This window comes from Suncus etruscus, chromosome 1 (assembly GCF_024139225.1).
Source record: "Suncus etruscus isolate mSunEtr1 chromosome 1, mSunEtr1.pri.cur, whole genome shotgun sequence".
NCBI classification, from domain to species: Eukaryota; Metazoa; Chordata; class Mammalia; order Eulipotyphla; family Soricidae; genus Suncus; species Suncus etruscus.
The window spans coordinates 139660451-139680907 of NC_064848.1; the positions used below are offsets into that span (position 1 = coordinate 139660451).

The 20457-nt window shown below is 46.7% G+C and overlaps 1 protein-coding gene across 1 annotated transcript in view; it reads right to left on the reverse strand.

Moving 5' to 3' along the window:
• Nucleotides 1–20457, reverse strand: part of COPG2 (COPI coat complex subunit gamma 2) — a 103847-nt gene that overhangs the window by 661 nt on the left and 82729 nt on the right. Inside the window, exons 21-23 of the mRNA XM_049774318.1 lie at nt 1484–1581; nt 704–842; nt 436–534 (exon numbers count right to left, since the gene is read on the reverse strand). Of these exons, the coding sequence (XP_049630275.1) occupies nt 436–534; nt 704–842; nt 1484–1581 (336 nt within the window). The remainder of the gene's footprint in view (nt 1–435; nt 535–703; nt 843–1483; nt 1582–20457) is intronic.

A 20457-nucleotide genomic window follows, 5' to 3' on the forward strand; every position in this document is an offset into this window, starting at 1 on the left:
CAGGACAAGCTCTGAATGACCAATTATCATGCTCTGCCTGCTTCTCCTTTCTATGAGTTTACTTTAGCTTTCCCAGAGATTTGTCTTTATGGTAGGGAACTGAGTCCTACAAATTCATCTTTTAAATTCCCATGATACCAGGGATATGGAAAGTAGTAATGGTACTGATTTGGGAGTTCTTTAGTTGGGGCAAGGTGGTTGCATTGGTATTTGTGGGAGAGATAAAGTGTTGCAGTCCCAATGTGTTATATGTATCTCTTAAAGAACAGATTGATCTCAAATGGCTAAAGCAATCTCTGTTAACATGTGTGCCCTGTTGAATAGTGTGACAGGATTTCATCAAACGGTAATGTACAGAATGGAATGAGGAGACATGAGGGCATGCAGTTCAAGTTTGCAACAAAGTGAAGGGGTTATCTGACAGAAACTTCTTACCTGCCAGGTAGAGGGAATGGGAGTTCTTGTTCTCGGGGACTTTGTCTGACCTCTCACATGGCTGCATGCCCAGAAATGTGATGATGTTGTTGACAGCTTCTGTGTAAAGAAGATGGGCTCAGAGTCAGGGAGTTAGGGGAGAGACGGTGGCACTAGGGCAGAGTATTCTGTACTTTATAAAGGAAAAGGTATTCATTCTTCTGGAGAAATGGGTATGGTAGGTCTCATACTGCTTTAGGCATCCCACTGATGCTGACGCTGTTCTCACCTTCCAGAGTTTTGGTAGAGCTAAGGGCGAAAGTCTCCTCTTTCTCAAAGGTGTCGCCCACTTCCTCCCAGGCAGCAGCAAAGTTAGGTTTCAGCACCTTCTGGATGTGGTCAGACACAGTCACTTCCAGATCTTCCAGCTAGTGGGGAATACACAGGGGTAAAGAAGGAAAGCAGATAGACAAGGGACTCATGAACAAAGGCTCTCCTGCAAGGTAGCAGCCTTGGTAGGAGCCTGGGAAAAACCACCCCCCTGCCCTAGTTTGATTTCTGTAGTGTGAACAAAGGAGAGTGAGATGAGTGAACACCTCTCCTGAGCCAGATTCTTAGAGCCCCAGGGTGCCAGGGGCTTATGTGGTTTTCTGATCACAGAGTCCAGGCCATACAAGGTCTTCCCTTTGCACCTAGCAGACACTACAGGCTGTGTTCTAATAAGTCTAGCACTGCATTCTAGGAGGGTACCTAAGACTGTGCTGTGGCGCTGTGAAAGCTGCTGGACAAAACATACAAAAGACCCCAACTTGACACTTCAGATAGACTTAGTCTCAGTGAAAAGCATGTGATTATTTGAGCTCATAATTAGTCCCTTTATTGAGACATCCAAGGGGGTGGGCTCTAACCTCAGTTCTCTTGGGAAGGCTGCCCTTTCATGACATGCAGGACTGGCTCATGGCTACTTTCAGTCCCCTAAGTTCAAGCTAGCCATCTTTACAAACAGGCAGAAATCAACTGGATGAGCCAGGTGATGAATCAGAGGGAGCTTTGTGCAGGTGCCACTCACCACATACTCATCCTCATACCCATCCTCAGCTGGGACTCCAGTGTCAGGGTCGCAGTCCCGAACAGTGAACTTCATGGTGCAGCTGAAGCTGGCTGCCACTGGGGGGAGAGGGAGGTAAGGTCAGGGGCAGTGACCCATTGCAGCATCCATGCCTTGATTCTAGTTCACCTGGGGACACTGCCACAGGGGAGCAAGTGGTGCTGTAGAGCTGCCCAGAGGCTGAGTCCCTGTGGTGAGTTGGACACATACAGGCAGGACGGCCTGGGTTACTGCTTTTGTACGTGAAGAAGGCAAGCTAGAGGATAAATGCTTGGGGGAGGGGGGGGGGCTTCTGCCAGACTGGTCAAAGAGCCTGGAAGTTGTGAAAGGCAAAACCCATAATTCTGAAGCTGACAGACAAGGCCAGCATTATCAAGGGTAGAAGGCATGAGGCTGGTGTCCCAATATTGTCTCAGTGCTGGGCCCAGAAATCACCTGCGTGAACTTGCAGGTGACAGTGAGTCGAGGTCAGTCCTGAGATTGAGTTAACCCATAAAGCCCACTTCTTTGAGGGGGAAAGTAGGCACTGAAGTTCCGAGAGGAGTCATTAAGAAAATAAAAAAGAGACTGGGGCACATTTTTGGCAAGTGAAGTCATCATGATGACAATGGGATTTTTCAAACTGCCTGAAGAAAGGGATTTAGTAAGAGAAACAAGAAAAGATATTTACAGTCAAATTCATGGTCTGGAAAAGGTTTATATAGAGAAAGGAAGTGTAGTGATTGGGGAGTTGAACGTTTTCAGGGGACAACCAAGGAGAGAAAAGAGCAGACTCAGATGTAAAGACCATATGTGACAGGTTAGGTATTGAGACTTTCACCTGCTCAGTCTTGTCTTTAAGGCCCTTCCTTCCCATCCCCCCCTCCCTCTAGACATGTAACAAATGCCAATACATGTTGTTAATACATGTTGACATTACATGTAAATGATGTAAACCCTTCAACATAAAGATAAAAAGAGGACTGAGATATGACCTTAATCTCCAAGAGCTGATTATATAGGTCCTATGTGAATGAATCCATATGTGTGTGAGAATAAAAGAGTGTATGAGTGTGTGAGTAAGAGGATAATGTGTGCATGTGTGTGAAAAAGAGTGCACTCGAGAGGTTGATCTACCTATATACTGATGACATTATAACTCAATGCCAGAGGTTTCTCAATAGAAGTTTAAATAGTGTATGGGATTGCAGGATTAACCGTCTGAATACATCGTAAAGAATTAAATACGTAATAGTTTAATTGGATCTCAGATGATGCACAGGAACTTTAGCACTCAGCAAAGGAGCAGAAAGATCAGATGGGCAGTTGCAAACAGTAAAGTCATACATGCCAATATCAGGTGCTGAGAAGAATTTTTCTAGCAAGGGATGGGAAATGCCCATGTTTCAAATGAAAGAGACTAAGGTATTTTTTCCAAAGTTCTGGAGAAAGAAGCAGTCAGATCAAAGCAATAAAGAAATATTAGGAAAAACTCTGACTAATTAAAGCCACTGGTGGGAATCTCATGACAAAAACTTGAGTCTGAAATCAAAAGTAAATGAATCTAATTGTGTATGATGAAACAGATGAGAGTAATGTGCTCAGCCATTTAGTATCTATCAAAAGTACAGTACATATTTCTAGGCTTTGTGGAGATTGAGAAGCAAATTATGGAGATCCAATTCAGGTAGGGTTTTTTTTTTTTTGCAGAGGAAGAGGAAGCAGAAAGAAATTGAAGTTAAAACAAAACCTGAGGGATTTTTTTTTTAAAAGTAAGAATGAAGATAGGACTATAGTAGAGAGAAAGGTTAGATCAAATACGGATGGAGAGGCAGGACACCATTAATTTATAGATCCCATGGACCCAGTTTTGTTCCAGTGAAGCAGGGAGACTAAAGAGGAAAAGAAATAAAGAGTCAATTAGAAACAATAGTATATCCAAGATTAAGGCAAACAATTTTGGGGGGGGGGGCGGTTTTGGGTCACAGCCAGCAATGCTCAGGAGTTATTCCTGGTTCTGTGCTCAAAAATTACTCCTGAAAGGCACGGGGGACCATAAGGGATGATGGGATTTGAATTTTCATCTGTCCTGATTGGCTGCATGCAAGGCAAATGCCCTACCGCTGTGTTATCTCTCCAGCCCCAAACTGGTGCAAATTTATAAAAATATTAAGCACTTACATATGAGACAATTATACAGAAAAAGATATTTAGAAAACAACTAGGAATGATATTGGTAGAGACAATGTTCCAGAAACTTGTGACATTTTTAATTTAACTGGCTGATATAATGAGGGGTTAAAGGAAGTTCATCAGAACCACAAGTAGCTGATTATCAGTGTTACCAGGAGGATAAGAAGCACTGTTTGATGAGAATAGGGGCTGAGAGGGCCTTTCTATGCCAGAGAACATTACGTTGGGGTCCCCAGATGAGTGCTGTATTATGATACAGATAGGAGATGGAGGCCTGGAAATGTTTTCTACTAACACTCTTCTCAGGATTGAGCAAGTTGTCTTCTTATGGCTGACAACTCATTCACTGCAAATGAGAGAGAACTATGAAAAAGTGTGAGCTAACAGGATTAGAAAAGCAAGATGGTGGCTGGAAGCTCAGTAAGGAGTGAGGTATGCAAGGTGTGTGAATTGGTGGGTTGGGGGATAGGGTCACTCCTCAAACACTGGAGACAACACTGAATTAGAACTGGCTTCTGAGAAGATTCCAGCAGTCTAATCTCAGTTGTCCAGACAGGTCTGGACCAAGCTTAGAAGGAAGCAATCCAGAGTAGTGTGCAGGGAATCAAGGTGAGAGCAAGTAGAAGATACCCCAGAGGAAAGGGAAATGTCCACGAAGAATCCCCAGTGGAAGCTCCACAGGGCAAGAGGGCTGTTATAGAGGAAATTTTGAAGGAAAAAATGGTAGTGGGTGGTCAGGGCAATGTTCTATAGGAGAAATGGGGGGTGGTGGATTTTATTCTGTAGAAGAAATGGGGGCTAGAAAGGAGAAGTGGTACAGAAAAGCAACAGTCAAGTTGTCCCTGTGGAGTCACTAAGGAATGACAGTCACTAGTAGGGCAAGATGAAAATCTTAGGTCTTAAGTCTTGAGGAAGTAAGAAAGAAAAGAGCCAAAAGGCAAAGACAAGGAAATGCTGTGCAGTAGATGGTCTCAGCAGGTGTGGTTCAGAATTATAATGGGGAGTCCTATCAGAATCCTAAAATGGTCTAATTGGTTGTATCTGGGGTGTAAAGATTCCCATTGCAATGAGAAGCACACAACAAAGTGGGAGGAGCCAGGGTCTGAGCAGGAGGAAGCAGGAAGTGAGCATATGGGGCAGCAATCTGGGTGAAGTGAGGAAGGGAAGACTTGGTTGGTGAGGAAACTGAGAAGGAATCTGGTTATGGCAAATGCTGATAATGCTGACAAAAGACTATTGCTAGATATTTTAGGGATATTTGGTTGGACTTAGTACAGGGAAAATTGGTTGTACCACAGTTATGATCACTGCATTAGATGGGAAATGGGTGATCATGCAAAAAGCATTTCTGAAAAGAACTATCCTGTCCTCATTTGTTTCGTAGAGAGACACAAAGATGGCAGTCAGGATGTCATAGGTTGTCGTAGAGTTTGCCCACAACTTTGTAAGTAAGGCTGACCTAAGAGCTTACTTCTGTGATCACTGGTGAAAAGTAATAGATGCTTTGTGGGGCAACTGTTAAGAAAGGGGAGAGGGGCATGACTGAAATCAGGAAGAAGGTTAAGGATTTGAAGTGGGGTGCAGGATTTAAGGGATGAGTAACAAAAGGCATGAAAGATACTGGAAAGTGGCACCATGACTTATTCATTTGAGATACAAGTAAGCTAGATCAGAAGCAAAGAAAGAGAAAGACTGAAGTAGCTCAGAATTGGTGTTATGATGGCATATACCATGCTTGAATGAGATTTGAAGCAACAAGGATGCTCATCTATGCTGTAAGAACTTGGAGTCTAAATGGGCTGGAGCTGAGACAGAGGCATGGTTGTCATGCAGGTCTGGGACTGAACTGAGAGTGCAGACATATTTAAACAGTGAAGGAAATAAGAGGAAAGAAAGGATTATTGAGTCCACAAGAAATGACATCAAGATGGTAGCTATCAAAACAACTTAAGGCTGGGGAGATAGTACAGAGGGGAAGGCGCCTGCCTTGCATGCACGCACCAGCCTGGGTTCAATCCAGCATTGAGAATCACCAGGAATGATGCCTGAGCATAGAGCCAGGAGTAAGTCTTGGACATCACAGGGTGTGATTTCAGTTTCCGTCCCCAAATCCTGACCATGTAAATATTCAATCTCAAAATTTTTTCAAGGTTCGGAGAAAAGAATGGAAGAACCTGAAAACCTGCAGGAGAAACAGCATAATCAGTATGGACTGGAGGGATACAGCATCATAATTAAAAAGGAGAGAGAGGGCAAAGAGAGAAAGAGAAAGAGACAGAGAGAGACACAGAGAAAGACAGAGAGATTGGAAATTATGTAAAGAGTATAGCAGCATCAGCTGAGAATAGTGGAGTGGCCTTAGCAGACTGATGAGGGCTAGTGTTTCTGGCATGGGAAAGATGCATTAACAGTCTATCTGGTTAATCTTGGGTCATAATGCCAGAGTTTGGAAAGCTGAAAAGGAAATATAATTGGAGAAGAACAAAGCCTGATTAAAAAAAACTGGGAACTTTTGGTGGGAAGAATTAACTAGGAGGATTAGGAAGAGAAGGGGCCAGAGACCTAGTGCATGAATTCAGGCACTTTGTGTGCAGCTGTGGCAGCTGTGATGCTGGTTTGATCCTCTGAGCACCACCAGGGGTCACTCCTGAACACAGAGCAAGGAAAAGACCCTGAGCATTACTGAGTATGGCTCAAGTCACCTCCCACCCCCTAAAACAGATATATTAAGATGAATTATTATATAAAGACAGGGCAGCAAATTTTTAGACGTTAAGGTAACTCTGTGTCATGGATGAAGAATACTGGGGGCTGAATGATTAAAAATGATCCTGTTGGAAACCAAACTCTAAAGTGAAACTTCATTCACATACAGTGGGTAGATGACAGATGTGAAGATGTGGACGGCATTGTACAGATGCCACATTTTAAATTCACTACCATGCAAAGGGTTTCTGTTAGTTTTTGTTGTTGTTGTTGTGATGCTCAGAGCTTGGCTCTCTACTCAGGGATCATTCCTGCGGTGCTTGGGGGACCATATGGGGTGCCAGGGATTGAACCCAGGTCAGCCATGTGCAAGGCAAATGCCCTACCCACTGTACTATAGTGTACTTCACTATGGAGTGTTTCTGGATGTGAGAAACAGCCACTGGAAAGTTGCTGGCTAGGGCAGGAGGAGACAGAGACTGAATGAATGAATCAGAAAAGAGAAGGGAGATGAGGCTAAAAGTCATCTATTTCTGTAAGACAAGAGATGTAACAAGGAGACGGGGTGGTCTGGCAACTTTAGAGCTGCCGCCAGACCCAAAGCTCATTTGAAGAATGACAGAGAATGAAGGGAGATCAGCCTGCTCCCTGCCATCTCTCCTCTCCTCTCCCCTCCCCTCCCCTCTTCTCCCTTCCCCTCCCCTCCCCTCCCCTCTTCTCTCCTCCTCTCCCCTCCCCTCTCATCCCCTCCCCTCTCTTCTCCTCTCTCCCTCTCTCTCCTTCCTCTCCCCCGCCTCAGGCCAAAGACACAGAGAATGGTCAGAATTACACCACACTAATAAGCAAAACCATGTGCATTTCAATTCTGGGCTAGGGAACTCTCTCAAGTGTGAGAATGGAACTACTTGGTAAGATACAGGCCAGGTTGATGGTAGGCCACATGGTGATGGTTAGTAGGTAGAGAAATAAAGGCCTACAAGATTGATGGACACTTAATCTTGATGCTCTGGTTGAAAAGTTTTTGGGGAGTTTTGGGGATACATCTTGGGAACAGGGAAAGTAGGGTGCCAATCCCAGTGGTACTAGGGAATCACATAGTACTTGGGATCAAACCTGGGTCTCATTCATGAAAAGCATGCACTCAGACCATTTAGCTCTTTGGCCCTTGTTTTGAAATTTCATTAAAGGGCTTGAATGAGGTGTTAATTTAGAGGGTACTTCATATACTGGGATCAGTCAATACTAGTAAATATGTCAGATACAGAAATTCTTAAGCCATCAGAAATTCAGGGTGGGACCAATAATCTGTGTTTTAAGAGACTAGAGCAGCTTTGCTCAAAAGCGGATAAGAAATAATTATAGTAAAAATGTTCTTGTCACATAGCAGGATAAGCTGAAACCTAAAGAAAGCAATGGAGGGGCCGGGCGGTGGCGCTAAAGGCAAGGTGCCTGCCTTGCCTGCGCTAGCCTTGGACGGACCGAGGTTCGATCCCCCGGTGTCCCATATGGTCCCCCAAGCCAGGAGCAACTTCTGAGCACATAGCCAGGAGTAACCCCTGAGCATTACCAGGTGTGGCCCAAAAAACCAAAAAAAAAAAAAAAGAAAAAGAAAGCAATGGAGCAGATTTGTCTGGAAGGTTAGCAGATGAGAAGAAACAGCAAAAGAAAAAAAACATGGGACTCAGGTGTGGGTGGGTTGACTGAAGGATATGAATTGGCCAGCAGGTATCAAAAAGTAACAAACAGTGAGGCACAGGAGAGTAGTAACATATCAGTGCAGATCATAACCACTAAGGTGGCTGAAAAGACAAATGGAAGGTGTGAGGAAGTGATCAGGGATGCTCTGGGGAGGAAGTCAGAGAGAGGTGGCGCTGGTGAACTGTAGGCCCAGTCAGCAGACTGAGCAAGAGGAGGCTGTGTGTCCGGGAGAGTTCAGAGGGATACCTGTGGTGTTTCTAAATTGATGGCAGGACAGTGCTTGTGAAGCCAAGTGGAGATAAGGTAATATCTTATCTGCTGCCATGTAGCACTGAGCTTTGGTCACTGTTGCTAACTGGAGGAATATAGCCCCACTTGGGCAATGATGTAAAAGAAAGGGGAGGCAAACTTCCTAAGGGAAAGATTGTGCAAACAGCAGAAAACTGGCTTAGAGTGAGTGCGGAAACTGGGAAGCAGCAGGCAAGGAGTCCTCAGAAGGAATATGCATTTGGAAAATGCTCAAAGGGATATTAAAAAGCAAGTCCTGTTAGAGGGTTTAAAGCTGTATTCAAAGGAAGCAAACAGAACTAGGGTTTTCTTTGAAAGATAGTAACTGAGGCCACCCAGTAAAAGAACAGCAGAGCGGGTTAGAGTAACACAAGGATGTTGGAAGCTCAAGAATTGAGGAGAGATGCAAGAATTAGGGTGCAGAACATGCTGCATAGTAAAAAAAAAAAAAAAAAAAAGAAGGGCAGGCAAGTCAAAAGAGCTAAATAAGAGGGCCAGAGCGGTGGCACAAGCAGTAAGGTGTTTGCCTAGAATGGACCACAATTCAATCTCCTGGAGTCCCATATGGTCCCGCAAGCCAGGAGTGATTTCTGAGCACATAGCCAAGAGTAACCCGAGCGTCACAGGGTATGGCCCCAAAAAACAAAACAAAACAAAACAAAAAAAGGTGGAGCCATTAGGAAATAGGAGTTGAAAATATGGCCTGAGAGAGAAAATGGAGAGGGCAGCTGGACCAACCTGGGATCCATTCCCTAGCACCATATGTAAGCACTGCCAGAGTGGGCCCTGAGCACAGAGTCAGGAGGTCAGGAGTAAGCCCTGAGCACTGCTAAGTGTGACCCAACACCTATTATTGCCTCAAAAAAAAAAAAATGATCAGAGTTGTGTATTAACAAGGAATGAAATAAAAATGGTGCAAGTCAGAAATTGGGGTTTGGGGTTTCTAATTTATTGGAGAAATACTGAAAGGTATGGGTGGTGACAATATAGGGACAATATAGCAAAAGGTGAAACCAAGAGGATCAATGAGTTAGACATGAAATGCATTCTAAGTATGAACATCCTGTGGAAGTTTATAGTGAGTGATAGTAAAACAAACATACAAAGTAGGACTGGAGGATAGTGAAGCCAGCAAGAAAGAAACCTACTTAAGAGAAAAGCTGAACTCTTGACATTGTGTGCAGAAGATTCTAGAGTTGGGCTGATAGGAGAACTTAAGGCAGTTTAGTTAAGTTGAATTCTCTTTAAAAGACATTTCTAACAACTTTAACTTATGTCAACATTGAGATTACGGAAGATGAGCAAGTACTTTGTCTAGAAAGAAGATGGTCTGTTTTGAACTGTGGTTGGGTATATGAAGTAAAAACGTCATGAGAAAATACTGAATCCACAGTTATGATGCAGAGATAGTGGATGGAATGAACAAGAAAGATATGGTCAAGCATATTAGAAAAAGGGTTTCAGGGGCCGTAGAGATAGCATGGAGGTAAGGCGTTTGCCTTTCATGCAGGAGGTCATCGGTTCGAATCCCGGCGTCCCATATGGTCCCCCGTGCCTGCCAGGAACAATTTCTGAGCCTGGAGCCAGGAATAATCCCTGAGCACTGCCGGGTGTGACCCCCCCCCAAAAAACCACAAAAAAAAAAAAAAAGAAAAAAGAAAAAAAGGGTTTCATCTAAATAATGGGAGTATTATCTCATTTACAGCAGAGTTTGTAATAGTAGTAGTAGCAGCAGTAGCACTAGCAGCAGCAGCAGCAGTAGCAGTAGTAGTTGTAGGCAAATATGGTGTGGATAAAGAGAACTAGATGGGTCAGAGATAGACCAGAGATTAAAGTGCTTGCCTTGTGTGCTCGCTTCGGCAGCACATATACTAAAAAAAAAAGTGCTTGCCTTGCACACGGCTGGCAGTAGGTTCAATTCCCGGCACTCCATATGGTCCCCCAAGCCTTGCCAGGGAGTGATCCCTGAGTACAGAGCCAGGAGTAAGCTCTGAGCAATGCCAGGTCTCTAGAATGGAGAAAATTATAACAAGTGGTATATTATTGGAGAAATATGGTCCTAAAAATGAATAAGACACAGAAAGTAAGTTAGCTTTAAGTCTTGATGGGAAAAATGATTACATATCTATATTCACATATAGATACTATTTTCAACTCTTAAACATAGCATTATATATATTCAAACATAGCATTATATATATATATTCTTGTATCAAAATTAGGTACTGATTTTTCTCTTAAATGGAGAGAAATGATTCTGAATTGGTACAGAGGAAGCTTCAATTATATATGCAATATAGAAAATCTCAAATCAACATAAAGTTATCACAGGGAGAGGGAGAGAAGCTCTAAGCAATTTGGGATATTTAAATTGTAAAGGTCAGAGTGAAAAGAAAGCTTAGTATGTAAGAAAGGCATATCAGATTAAGATTAGCAAGGAACAGTTAGAATGAATCCTGATGTAAAGTCATGACAGCAATGAAACCTTAATAACACCTGAAAGTAACAGGCTTGCCCAACTAGAGTGTGAAGGTAGAGTAGAGCTAAAAAAAAAAAGGAGACTCTATTTGCTAAGGAGTGAGTGGAGATAATGAAGGGAGGGTATTCATTTATATCTCGAGAAGATTAATGTCTTAATATGATGAGAAGTGGAAGCTAAAACTGTTAGATAGGTCAATATATATGACAAAGTATTACTTCTTGATGTGTAAATTTTGTAAAAAATTCAAGTATCATGTAAGTGAAGAGAAGAAGAAACTGAAATTGACATCTAAGAGGGAGTTAGAATAATAGGAACAAGACTGTATATATTGGAAATATTCAACAAGGAGGGTATTTATTTAAATATCTGTTTAGTTTTTGGTTTCTGGCCTTGACCTGGTGGTGCTGGCTCCTGGCTCAGTGCTCATTATGGGCACAGGGATTAAATCTGGGTCAGCCGCATGCAAAACAAGAGCCTTACCCTTTGTACTATTTCAGCCTCAAGAGGGTATTTATTGAAATGAATTTTGCTTCATTTTATTGGGGGGGGGAGGCAATATTTGGCAGTGTTTGGGGACTATTTTGTGCTCAGAGGTTGGGGAACCATGTGGTACCAGGGACTGAACCTGGGAATTTTGTAACAAAGCCTGTACTCAGCTTTTTGCATGCTCTATCCATCTTCAAAAACGGACATATAAAAAGGACCAGGATGAGGAACATTGAGAGATATCATATTTGAGGTTCAGTGATACTTTAGCCTTAAGTCAGTCAGTGGAGAGGAGGTCAGGATGTGGCTAAATAGGACCTGGGTGATGATGTGTTGATGACGAAGCTTTGCTGGGAAATGATTTGAAATAGTTGGTAGTAAAATGAGAGATTGGAAATTCAACATGATATAGTAAGGCCGTGCAGGAATCCTGAGAACCTCCAGACCTAATGGAAGGTAGAAATGAAGGTGGAAGAAGGTGATAATATCAAAGGAGTTCATATTCAGAAGAAATGATTAAGACTGAAATTGAAACGATTATATTAGGAGAAATAATGTTGGATGAAATGTAAAGAATTTGCAGTAAAAGCAGAAAGGAAACAAGGGAAAGGAATAGTTAAGTAATATTCAAGTTGCCAGGAGGCAAAAGGACATTATTTGAGAATGAGCAAGTATTGATAGCTTCTTTATCAAACTTGGGCCAAAGGTCATGACAGGTGAAAGAGAAGTGACAAAAAGAGATGGGGCATTGTTTGAACTGGGGGCAGTTTTGACTAGAAATACCTGGTATAAATGAAAGAAACAGTGATCAGAGCTCAGAGCACATACAGAATAGAGGGAACTAAGGCCTGGAAAAAGACTGTACTGGCTGCCTCTTTAATTCTTTACTGGGAAATTTAAAACTGAAGTGAGTGCTTGGTAGGAGGGAGGTATAAGGATCTAAGAAGCCACTTGAGGATCACCACTGTTCTTTCAAAGGTGTGACTAGATACATTTGCACCGCAAATGAATGCTAGTGGTTGAGAAGTGAGGACCCTCCAGGGGACAGTCTTGCTTTTTGCTGGTAAGTACAGAAAGGGCAGTGAAAGGAGGAAGAATGGTTAAGGTCCAACAGGGCAGATATTCAAAGGAAGACCTAACTGTACCTGTGATATTAAAGTTAGCAAGAACTTAAGTATCATGTTGGGATTGGCTGAAAGTAAGAGAGTGCATGACAAGACTTGTATATTAAAGAGGGGGAAGGGAAAATGGGGGTAATGCATGGAGTAGGGTTTGGAATATGCTGCTTTGTGAGAAAAAGGAAGGCAGAAGACAGGCACCTTTATACACTGCCTAAACTGGTCCACACGGAAAGGTCTCATTCATTCATCCATCCATCCATCCCTTACATCATGCTTGGGACACTGAGAGAATAAGTACTGGCAAATGTTTAGTTCACACCTGAATTTGGTGGGGACAGCATGTTTGCTGCTGGTGACTGACTGCCTTGCTGAAGGTTTTAAATATGTTGTGCATTATTCTTATATCCTCGCCCTTATAATATGGAACAACTTGGAAGCTCAACAATGGGTAAGTAAAGGCTTTCAAAAGTTTCTTATTTATATTTCATTTCAGAGACATATGTGCATTTGTTATTTATCTTGAGAATAGTTCACTATTCCTTGTCAGGGTAACAGAATACAGTTACAGTCTTATATGATATGAAACCATTTTGTATTACACAAGAATGTAGATTCATAAATGAATTATAGTTTAAGAATGGTAGCTGATCCTAAAGTGATTTATACACTTCAAATTTAAAATGATTATAAAGAAATACATTCAAAGTTGTGATAATGTGATGTTTAGGGAAAATGTTAAGATTTAAAAAACAGGGGCCGGGCGGTGGCGCTAGAGGTAAGGTGCCTGCCTTGCCTGCGCTAGCCTTGGACGGACCGTGGTTCGATCCCCCGGTGTCCCATATGGTCCCCCAAGCCAGGAGCAACTTCTGAGCGCATAGCCAGGAGTAACCCCTGAGCGTTACCGGGTGTGGCCCAAAAACCAAAAAAAAAAAAAAAAAAAAAAAAAAAAAGATTTAAAAAACAAAGGGCATGGTTGAGGGATTTTTCAAAGGTAAGATTATAAATATAAACATTCAGTGGCAAAACTGTTACATAGCATATTTTACACAAAGGATAATGCATCTTGCTTGCAATTACTTGTCAAGTAGCTGATTTACAAAGAGAACTGTGTGGTGAGGCAGTTCTTAAAGGAAGAATGGAGAGGAGAAAAAGGTGACAGATACAACTGTATTAAAAAAAAAAAAAAAAAAAAAAGCTAAAATCCAGGGAAAGAAGTGTGCACAAGCCAGGGCATTAGGTGAGTGAAATTAACTGAAAAGAAGGCAAAAGCAAACTAGCAAATCCGTAGGAAAGAAGACAGGAGTGGGTAGAGATAACACTGTAGGAGTGAAAAGAGAAGAAAAGCTGGTATTTGGGCACAGGATGGCATACTCAGTTATCTGGATTAATGAGAAAAGACAGATTGTTAGATTGTTAGGTGCCATGGGAGAATGACATAGTGAAAGTCTAGGTTGGGAATTTCTGCTGTTCCCTGAACAGGACGTTAAGAGATATGGAGATACATATAGAGAAATACAGACCTAAACATGACCGTTCGTTCACATAAATGTATATCTTTTTTGCAGGAGTAACAAGAAAACAGGGACTCAGCAGTGGCTGTGTAGAGATATGGGGGTGGAAGATAGAGACCAGAAAGGGGTGAAGGCCAGACTAAGAGCAGTGAAAGCGCTAAGAAAATCTGGCTGGAAATGCTGGAGTATACCTGCCAGGAAAAAGCAAAGTAGAGCTAGAAATGGGAGTTAATACGATTTGAAAGGAAGAAAAAGTTATGAAATGAGGAAGGTGGCTTAGGATGGATATAAAAGGTTTCTAACTGCTTGAGGGGCCACTACTTTTCTCAGAAAGCCAGGAAGACTGATGAAGGACAGCCAGGAAAGGAGAAGCAGTGACAAGGAAGGAAATAGCTTAGCGGTTGTGCCTCAGCACTTCCTAGGAAGGACAGGTAGGAGGAATGAAGCAGAACAAGATCAGGAAGCTGTGCAGACACTGACTGTATTTGAGCTCAGTGGTTCTCCCCGATGGTAGGGGGTGATTTCACTCAAGGGGGTGTGGGCATGCCCCCAGGGGGCCTGTCAGCATATCTGGGGGCTGAAGCAGTTCTCTGCTCACAATAAAACACCCCAAAGGTGCTGCAGACAGGCTGCCCTAGGGCCATGCATCCTCTGGAGAATCACGGGGTGGGGGGTGGGGTAGTGGAAGTAGCAGCAGAGCAGCCTGAAGGACAGAGGGAGGGACAAGAGGGGGAGTCCAGAGGGGGAGCTGGGAATAGAGGGTGGGGGCCCAGCAGACAGCAAATGTTTGTAGCTGAGATGGCAGGGGGTGTAGGGTTAGAGTGTAGTCATGGGGGCTCAGAGCAGGGACTGAAGAGGGCCTGGAGGGGGCATGACCTGAAGATTGACATGAGGATGAAATTTGGAGAACTGGGGGCCCATGTGGTAAAGGAGGGTGGTACGGGGTCCCTGATGGGTACAGAGGGCTCGAGAGGGGGAAGAAGCAAGGGGTTTAGAAGGCAGAGCAGAGATGGAAGTTGGGGTGCAGGAGAGGAAGGGATTGAGGGCTCTGTGAAGGGGTTTGAGAAGGGGTTTGAAATGGGGTTTGAGGGGAGCCTGGATACCCTGGAGGAAGGCAGGGGCAGGAGGTAGCAGAGCCTGGGTTCAGTCGGAAAGAGGCTGAAAGGGGTGACTGGGTGAGCAGTGGGTGAGGAGTTAGGGGGAACACAGCAGAGAAGCCCCCGAGTCCCCAGGTGGGGGCCCCAAAAGGCATGAGAGGAAGTGAGGAGAGTCAGTGGGGGAGGAGATGGAGTTAAAATAAGGCCACACTGGGGCTGGAGAGATAGCATGGAGGTAGGGAGTTTGCCTTTCATGTAGAAGGATGGTGGTTCTAATCCTGGCATCCCATATGGTCCCTCGAGCCTGCTAGGAGTGATTTCTGAGCGTAGAGACAGGAGTAACCCCCGAGCACTGCTGGGTGTGACCCAAAAACCAATAAATAAATAAATAAATAAGGCCACAGGGGAGGAGGGAAGCTAAGGCCAGGAAGGGACAGAGAGAAAAGGAGAGTCCAGAAAAAGACTGGATGAGAAGAGAGTATAGAGGCTGGAGACAGCCACTAGAAAGAACCTGCTGGAAAGGTATAGGACACATAACCTTTAGGCCAGCTGGAGAACTAGAACTGTGGGCCACCGACAGGGCATGGGGCCTTTCCCCAGGCTCATAAATTTCGGGGAGCAAGGTGAACACTAAGAAGAGGTATTGGCAAGTGGTAGCACCAGGGTCTGAGGCCCTGACAGGAGGGAGACAGACGGGGGATAGGAGTAGAAAGAAGGCTGCAGCTTCTCTCCATGGGGTTGCAGAGAAGAGGGGTGCAGAATGGAAGGTACAGCTCAGAGGTGCCCAGGACAGGGTGCACAACTGATAGTGCACAACCCTGTGGCAAGGAGAGATGAGCAGAGAAACTGCAGGGGCAGCCTGGGTGTTACCACAGTTTCTATTTCAGGAAAGTGAAACCTCTAAGCTAAGCCATTGTTAGGGATCCAGAGGGGATGAGAGGGGATCTGGTGAGATTGGGATGGATAGGTGGGTGCAGGCTGGGAGCCTGGAATGAAGGTCAGTGCATGGATAGGGATAGAATGGGAAGAGGGTCCAGGCTGAGGGGCAAGTGGTGGGGAACAGGTTAGGGTCATTGGGATGGGGTGGGAGGAGCCAAGATGAGCCAGAAAGAAAGATGCTCCTGTCCCCGAGCCTCTGGCCACAGTCTTAATGCTGAATGCTGACTGGGGGAAAGAGCTGGGCAGAGCATGGCAGGAGGGGACAGGCTCTCAGGAAGGAAGGGCCTAGGGGTCTGGGGTAGAGGTTCTGCAGGGGCTCTGCAGGATCTGCTGGCCCTGATCCACGGAAAAGACAGGTCACCAGGGTTGGGTCAAGCCAGGAAAGGGCAGTGGGGCACGGAAGTGGGGCGTGTGTGAGAACATGAGGGGCCAGAGTGAGAAAAATGTCAGGGAGGGGCAAGGATTGACATGGTGGTTCCAAGAGGACTGAGCCGGGACAGGTGAGTGGAGGGACTAGGGTCCCCAGGGAGGATCATGGCAGGCAGAGAGAGCATGTTGGGACAGGTGTGGGGAAGGGCTGGGTCTCTGAGGGGGAGGGTCATAGCAGGTGGAGAGTATAGCTGGGACCTGAGAGTGAGGGATTGGGGCCCTGAAGAGGGTCATGGCAGGCAGAAGGCTGAGGTGCCTTTGGGCAGAGGGTTTTGGGGTCAGGGGTGCCCACAGCTGTGATTCTCCCTGAGGGTGGGGGGTGATTTCACCCGAGGGGGGGCGGGCATGCCCCCAGGGGGGCCTGTCAGCACATCTGGGAGTTGGGCAGTTCTTTGCTCACAACAAAACATCCAGAATCAACCCAAAGGTGTTGCAGACAGACCGCTCTGGGGCCATGCATCCTCGGGAGAGTCACGGGGTGGGGGCAGTGAGGGTGGCAGCAAAGGAGCCTGAAGGGCAGAGGGACCCGAGTCCAGAGGGGGGAGCTGGGAGCAGAGGGTCGGGCCCAGCAGACAGCATATAAATGGATGTTGTTGAGAAGGTGGGGTGCTGGGGTAGGGTGAGATCATGGGGACTCAGAGCAGGGATCGGATAGGAGCTGGAGGAGGCATGATAGGAAGATGGAGGATAAGCACTGGGATTTACGAGGGGAAGGAGGGCAGCATGGGCCCAGAAAAAACAAAGTAGGGTTAAAGGCTTTGGACAGGGAGTATCAGGGAGTCTGGAGCAGTGTGGGCAGAGGTGGAAGCTGGGGTACCAGGAGAGGAAGAGCTTGAGGGCTGAAACTAGGGGTCTGAGGGGAACCTAGATGCACCAGGAGGGAGGTGGGGCAGGGGGACAGGAGGTCACACAGTCTGGGCCCAGGTTTGGGGATTCAGTCCAGGCTTAGAGAGGGAGACTGTGGTGAGCAGTGGGGAGTCAGGGGGGACACAGCAGAGAAGTCCGATCACACAGGTGGGGCCCAGTGGGGCTGAGAGGAAGGGTGGTATCTCAGGTATCTGTATATAAGTAGAAGAGTAGCGACATAAGAAACTGTGAACTGAGACTCAGAGTGTAGCATCTTAGAGACAATTAGTTCGGCAGGTGAGACAGGGTAGGGGCAGTCTCTGTGGACTGGTTGATGCTCAGAGGTTGGCATCAAGTGAGCAGAATCCTAGTGAATAGATGGCCATGTGCCTGCAGGCTTCTGGGCCTGGCTTGAGGATCCCTGGGGCCACAAATAGAGCAAGGATGAGTCTGGAGGGGATTTGAGGTGGCTGGACCTTGTGACAGCCCTGGCCTGGGTGTGGCCGGTGGGCAGGACTGTGAGAGAAGCCAAAGCTGTGTGAGAGGGCAGGTCCTGGGCCTTGGAGGCAGGCTACGGTGGTATCTAACGGTGGGTAGGGAAAGCAAACCCAGACTCACAGAGCAACAGGGAACCATGGGCCACAGCAGTGGAGGCTTCCAGCCAGAAGTTTCCAAGTGGTCTGTAAAGAGGGGCAGAGAGTCTGGAAGATGGGCCTGGACCAAGACTGGCCAAGCCATGTCAGTGCATCAGTGGAATGGACTGACATGGGGCAACAAGCAACCCAGGGTGGTGGCAGCTGGGGGCTGAGTGGAGTCAGGGTTGTAGTGACACAAGCTCAAGGACAGGAGGTACCGAGGGAAGAAGAAAGAGCAAAGAGGGGAGAGTGGACAATGCCTGGAGTAGGTGTACCTTGGAGGAGGTGGCGAGGAGGATCTGGTGTATGTGCAGGGGAATGGGATGAGGTTGGACAGTGCACAGGCCTTGGGGCAGCACTGGCAGGAGTCTCAGGGACCAGGATGGACTTGGAGAAGCCTGTGTGTAGACACAGGTGAAGTGTGGAGGAGAGACCTGAGGTTCTAAAAGAACCAGGGAATGTGTTTGTTTCTTCTCTCAGGGATGTGGGAAAGGGGTGGCAGGGGCGGGGTGGGGAAAATGTGAAAGATCCCCAAATAGCTGGAGTCTGGAAAGACTGAGGACACAAAGAGGCACAGGGGCACACTGAGGGCACGAAGACAGCTATGCCCTGGGATCTGGATCCTGTGGCCACAGGATGCCAGGGAGGAGATGGGTGCTGAGAGGGACCATGTCAGAGAGGGCAGTGAGAAAAGGTGAGGCTGAGGGTAAGGGGGCCTGCAGGGAGACAGTTGGCAGGGCCATGGACAAATAGCAAGATGGCTCTGGCAGAGGGAAGCCAGGATGGATGAGCAAAGGTTCTGGAGGGGGATGCTTGTGATTCTATGGCTGGCAGCTGGAAGGAAAAAGTGACAGATGGCAGCGGAGAAGACCTGGTGCTCTGAAAATGGGGGAATAGTGCTAAGGGACAAAGGAGAAGTGAGAGTGCATGGGGGCAGGAAGGGAGGGGGTGGGGAGGAGTGGCAGAGTGCCAGCAGAGAAGTCTAACCCCCAACGTGGCAGCAGGCAATGGGCAGTAGGAAGCTGACTGTAGTGCTGAGTATCAGCCTGAAAACTGTGGACAAAAATTTAACAGTTTGCGACCAGGATCTTTATGATGGATCCAAGGTGAGAGGTGGGACCATGCTGAGGGGCAAGTGGTGGGGTAAGGTTAGAGTCAATGAGGTGTGGTGGGAGGAGCCAAGCTAAGCCAGAGAGGAAGATGTTCCTTTTCCTGAGCCTCAGGACACAGTCTCAGTGCTGAGTGCTAACTGGGGAAGAGAGCTGGGCAGAGTGTGGCAGGAGGGGACAGGTTCTGCAGGAAGTAGGGACTTGGGGGTTGCAGTGGAGGCTCTGCAGGAGCTGATGATCCTACCTAGCCCATGGAGAGGACAGGCCACTAGGGTTGGGTCAGGCCAGGAAAGGGCAGTGGGGCATGGAAGTGGGGTAGGGGTTGGGGCATGTTTGAGAACATGAGAGGCCTGAGTGAGACACTGGCATGATATAGTTCCAGGAGAAGCAAAACTAGAGAGGGGGACTGGGTCCTTGGGGAAGAGGGTCATGGCAGGCAGAGAGTATACTAAGACAGGATGGTGGGGGAAATTGGAGCCTCCCAAGGGGAAGGGTTGGTGGCAGGCAACATGTTGGTATCCCAGTGGGGGCCCTGAGGACAGTCATGGCAGGTAGAAGAAGGCTGAAGTGCCCCCTTGGCAGGGGAATCCAGGAGTCAGAGGTGTCCACAACAGTGATTCTCCCCGAGGGTGGGGGGTGATTTCACCCGAGGGTGGGTGGGCATGCCCCCAGGAGGGCCTGTCAGCACATCCGGGGGCTAGGCAATTTTCTGCTCACAATAAAACACCCCAAAGGTGCTGCAGACAGGCCGCCCTGGGGCCATGCATCCTCGGGAGAATCACGGGGTGGGGGGGACAGTGAAGGACAGAAGGATTCCAACTGCAGAGAGGGAGCCAGGAGCACAGGGTTGGGGCCCAGCTGACAGTAAGCAAATGGATGTAGGTTAGAAGGCTACATCACCCTACTGGGGCAGGGTGAGATCATTGGGGCTCAGATCTGGGACCAGAGGAGGCATGAGAGGATAATGGGAATAAGGATGGGCAGAAGCACTGAAGGGTCTGTGCGGCAAAAGAAGGTGGCAAGGGGCCCTAAGGGATGCAGAGGTGGAGCAGAGGGCTCTGGAGGGGGAGAAATAATGGGGGTAGGGGTAGAAGTTGGGGTGCCAGGAGAGGGGGGGACTGAGGGCTGTCAGGGGAGCTGAAACAGGGTATGAGGGGAGCCTGGAGGCCCTGAAGGAAGTCTGAGGGCAGGACTTGTTCCAGGTTAGGAGAGGCTGAGAGAGAGAAGGGACCTGGTTTGCAGAAGGGGTAAGAGAGTTGGTATGAGGAGGGACAGGAGGGGATTTATGTCAAGAGAAAGCAGAGGTAAGGGACAAGAGGGGACCAGGTTTGAGTTGGGACCAGAACAGACCCAGTGTGAAGTTGTGGACCAGACAGGATTTGCTGAGAGGGAACAAGAAAGCGCCTGAATAAAGGA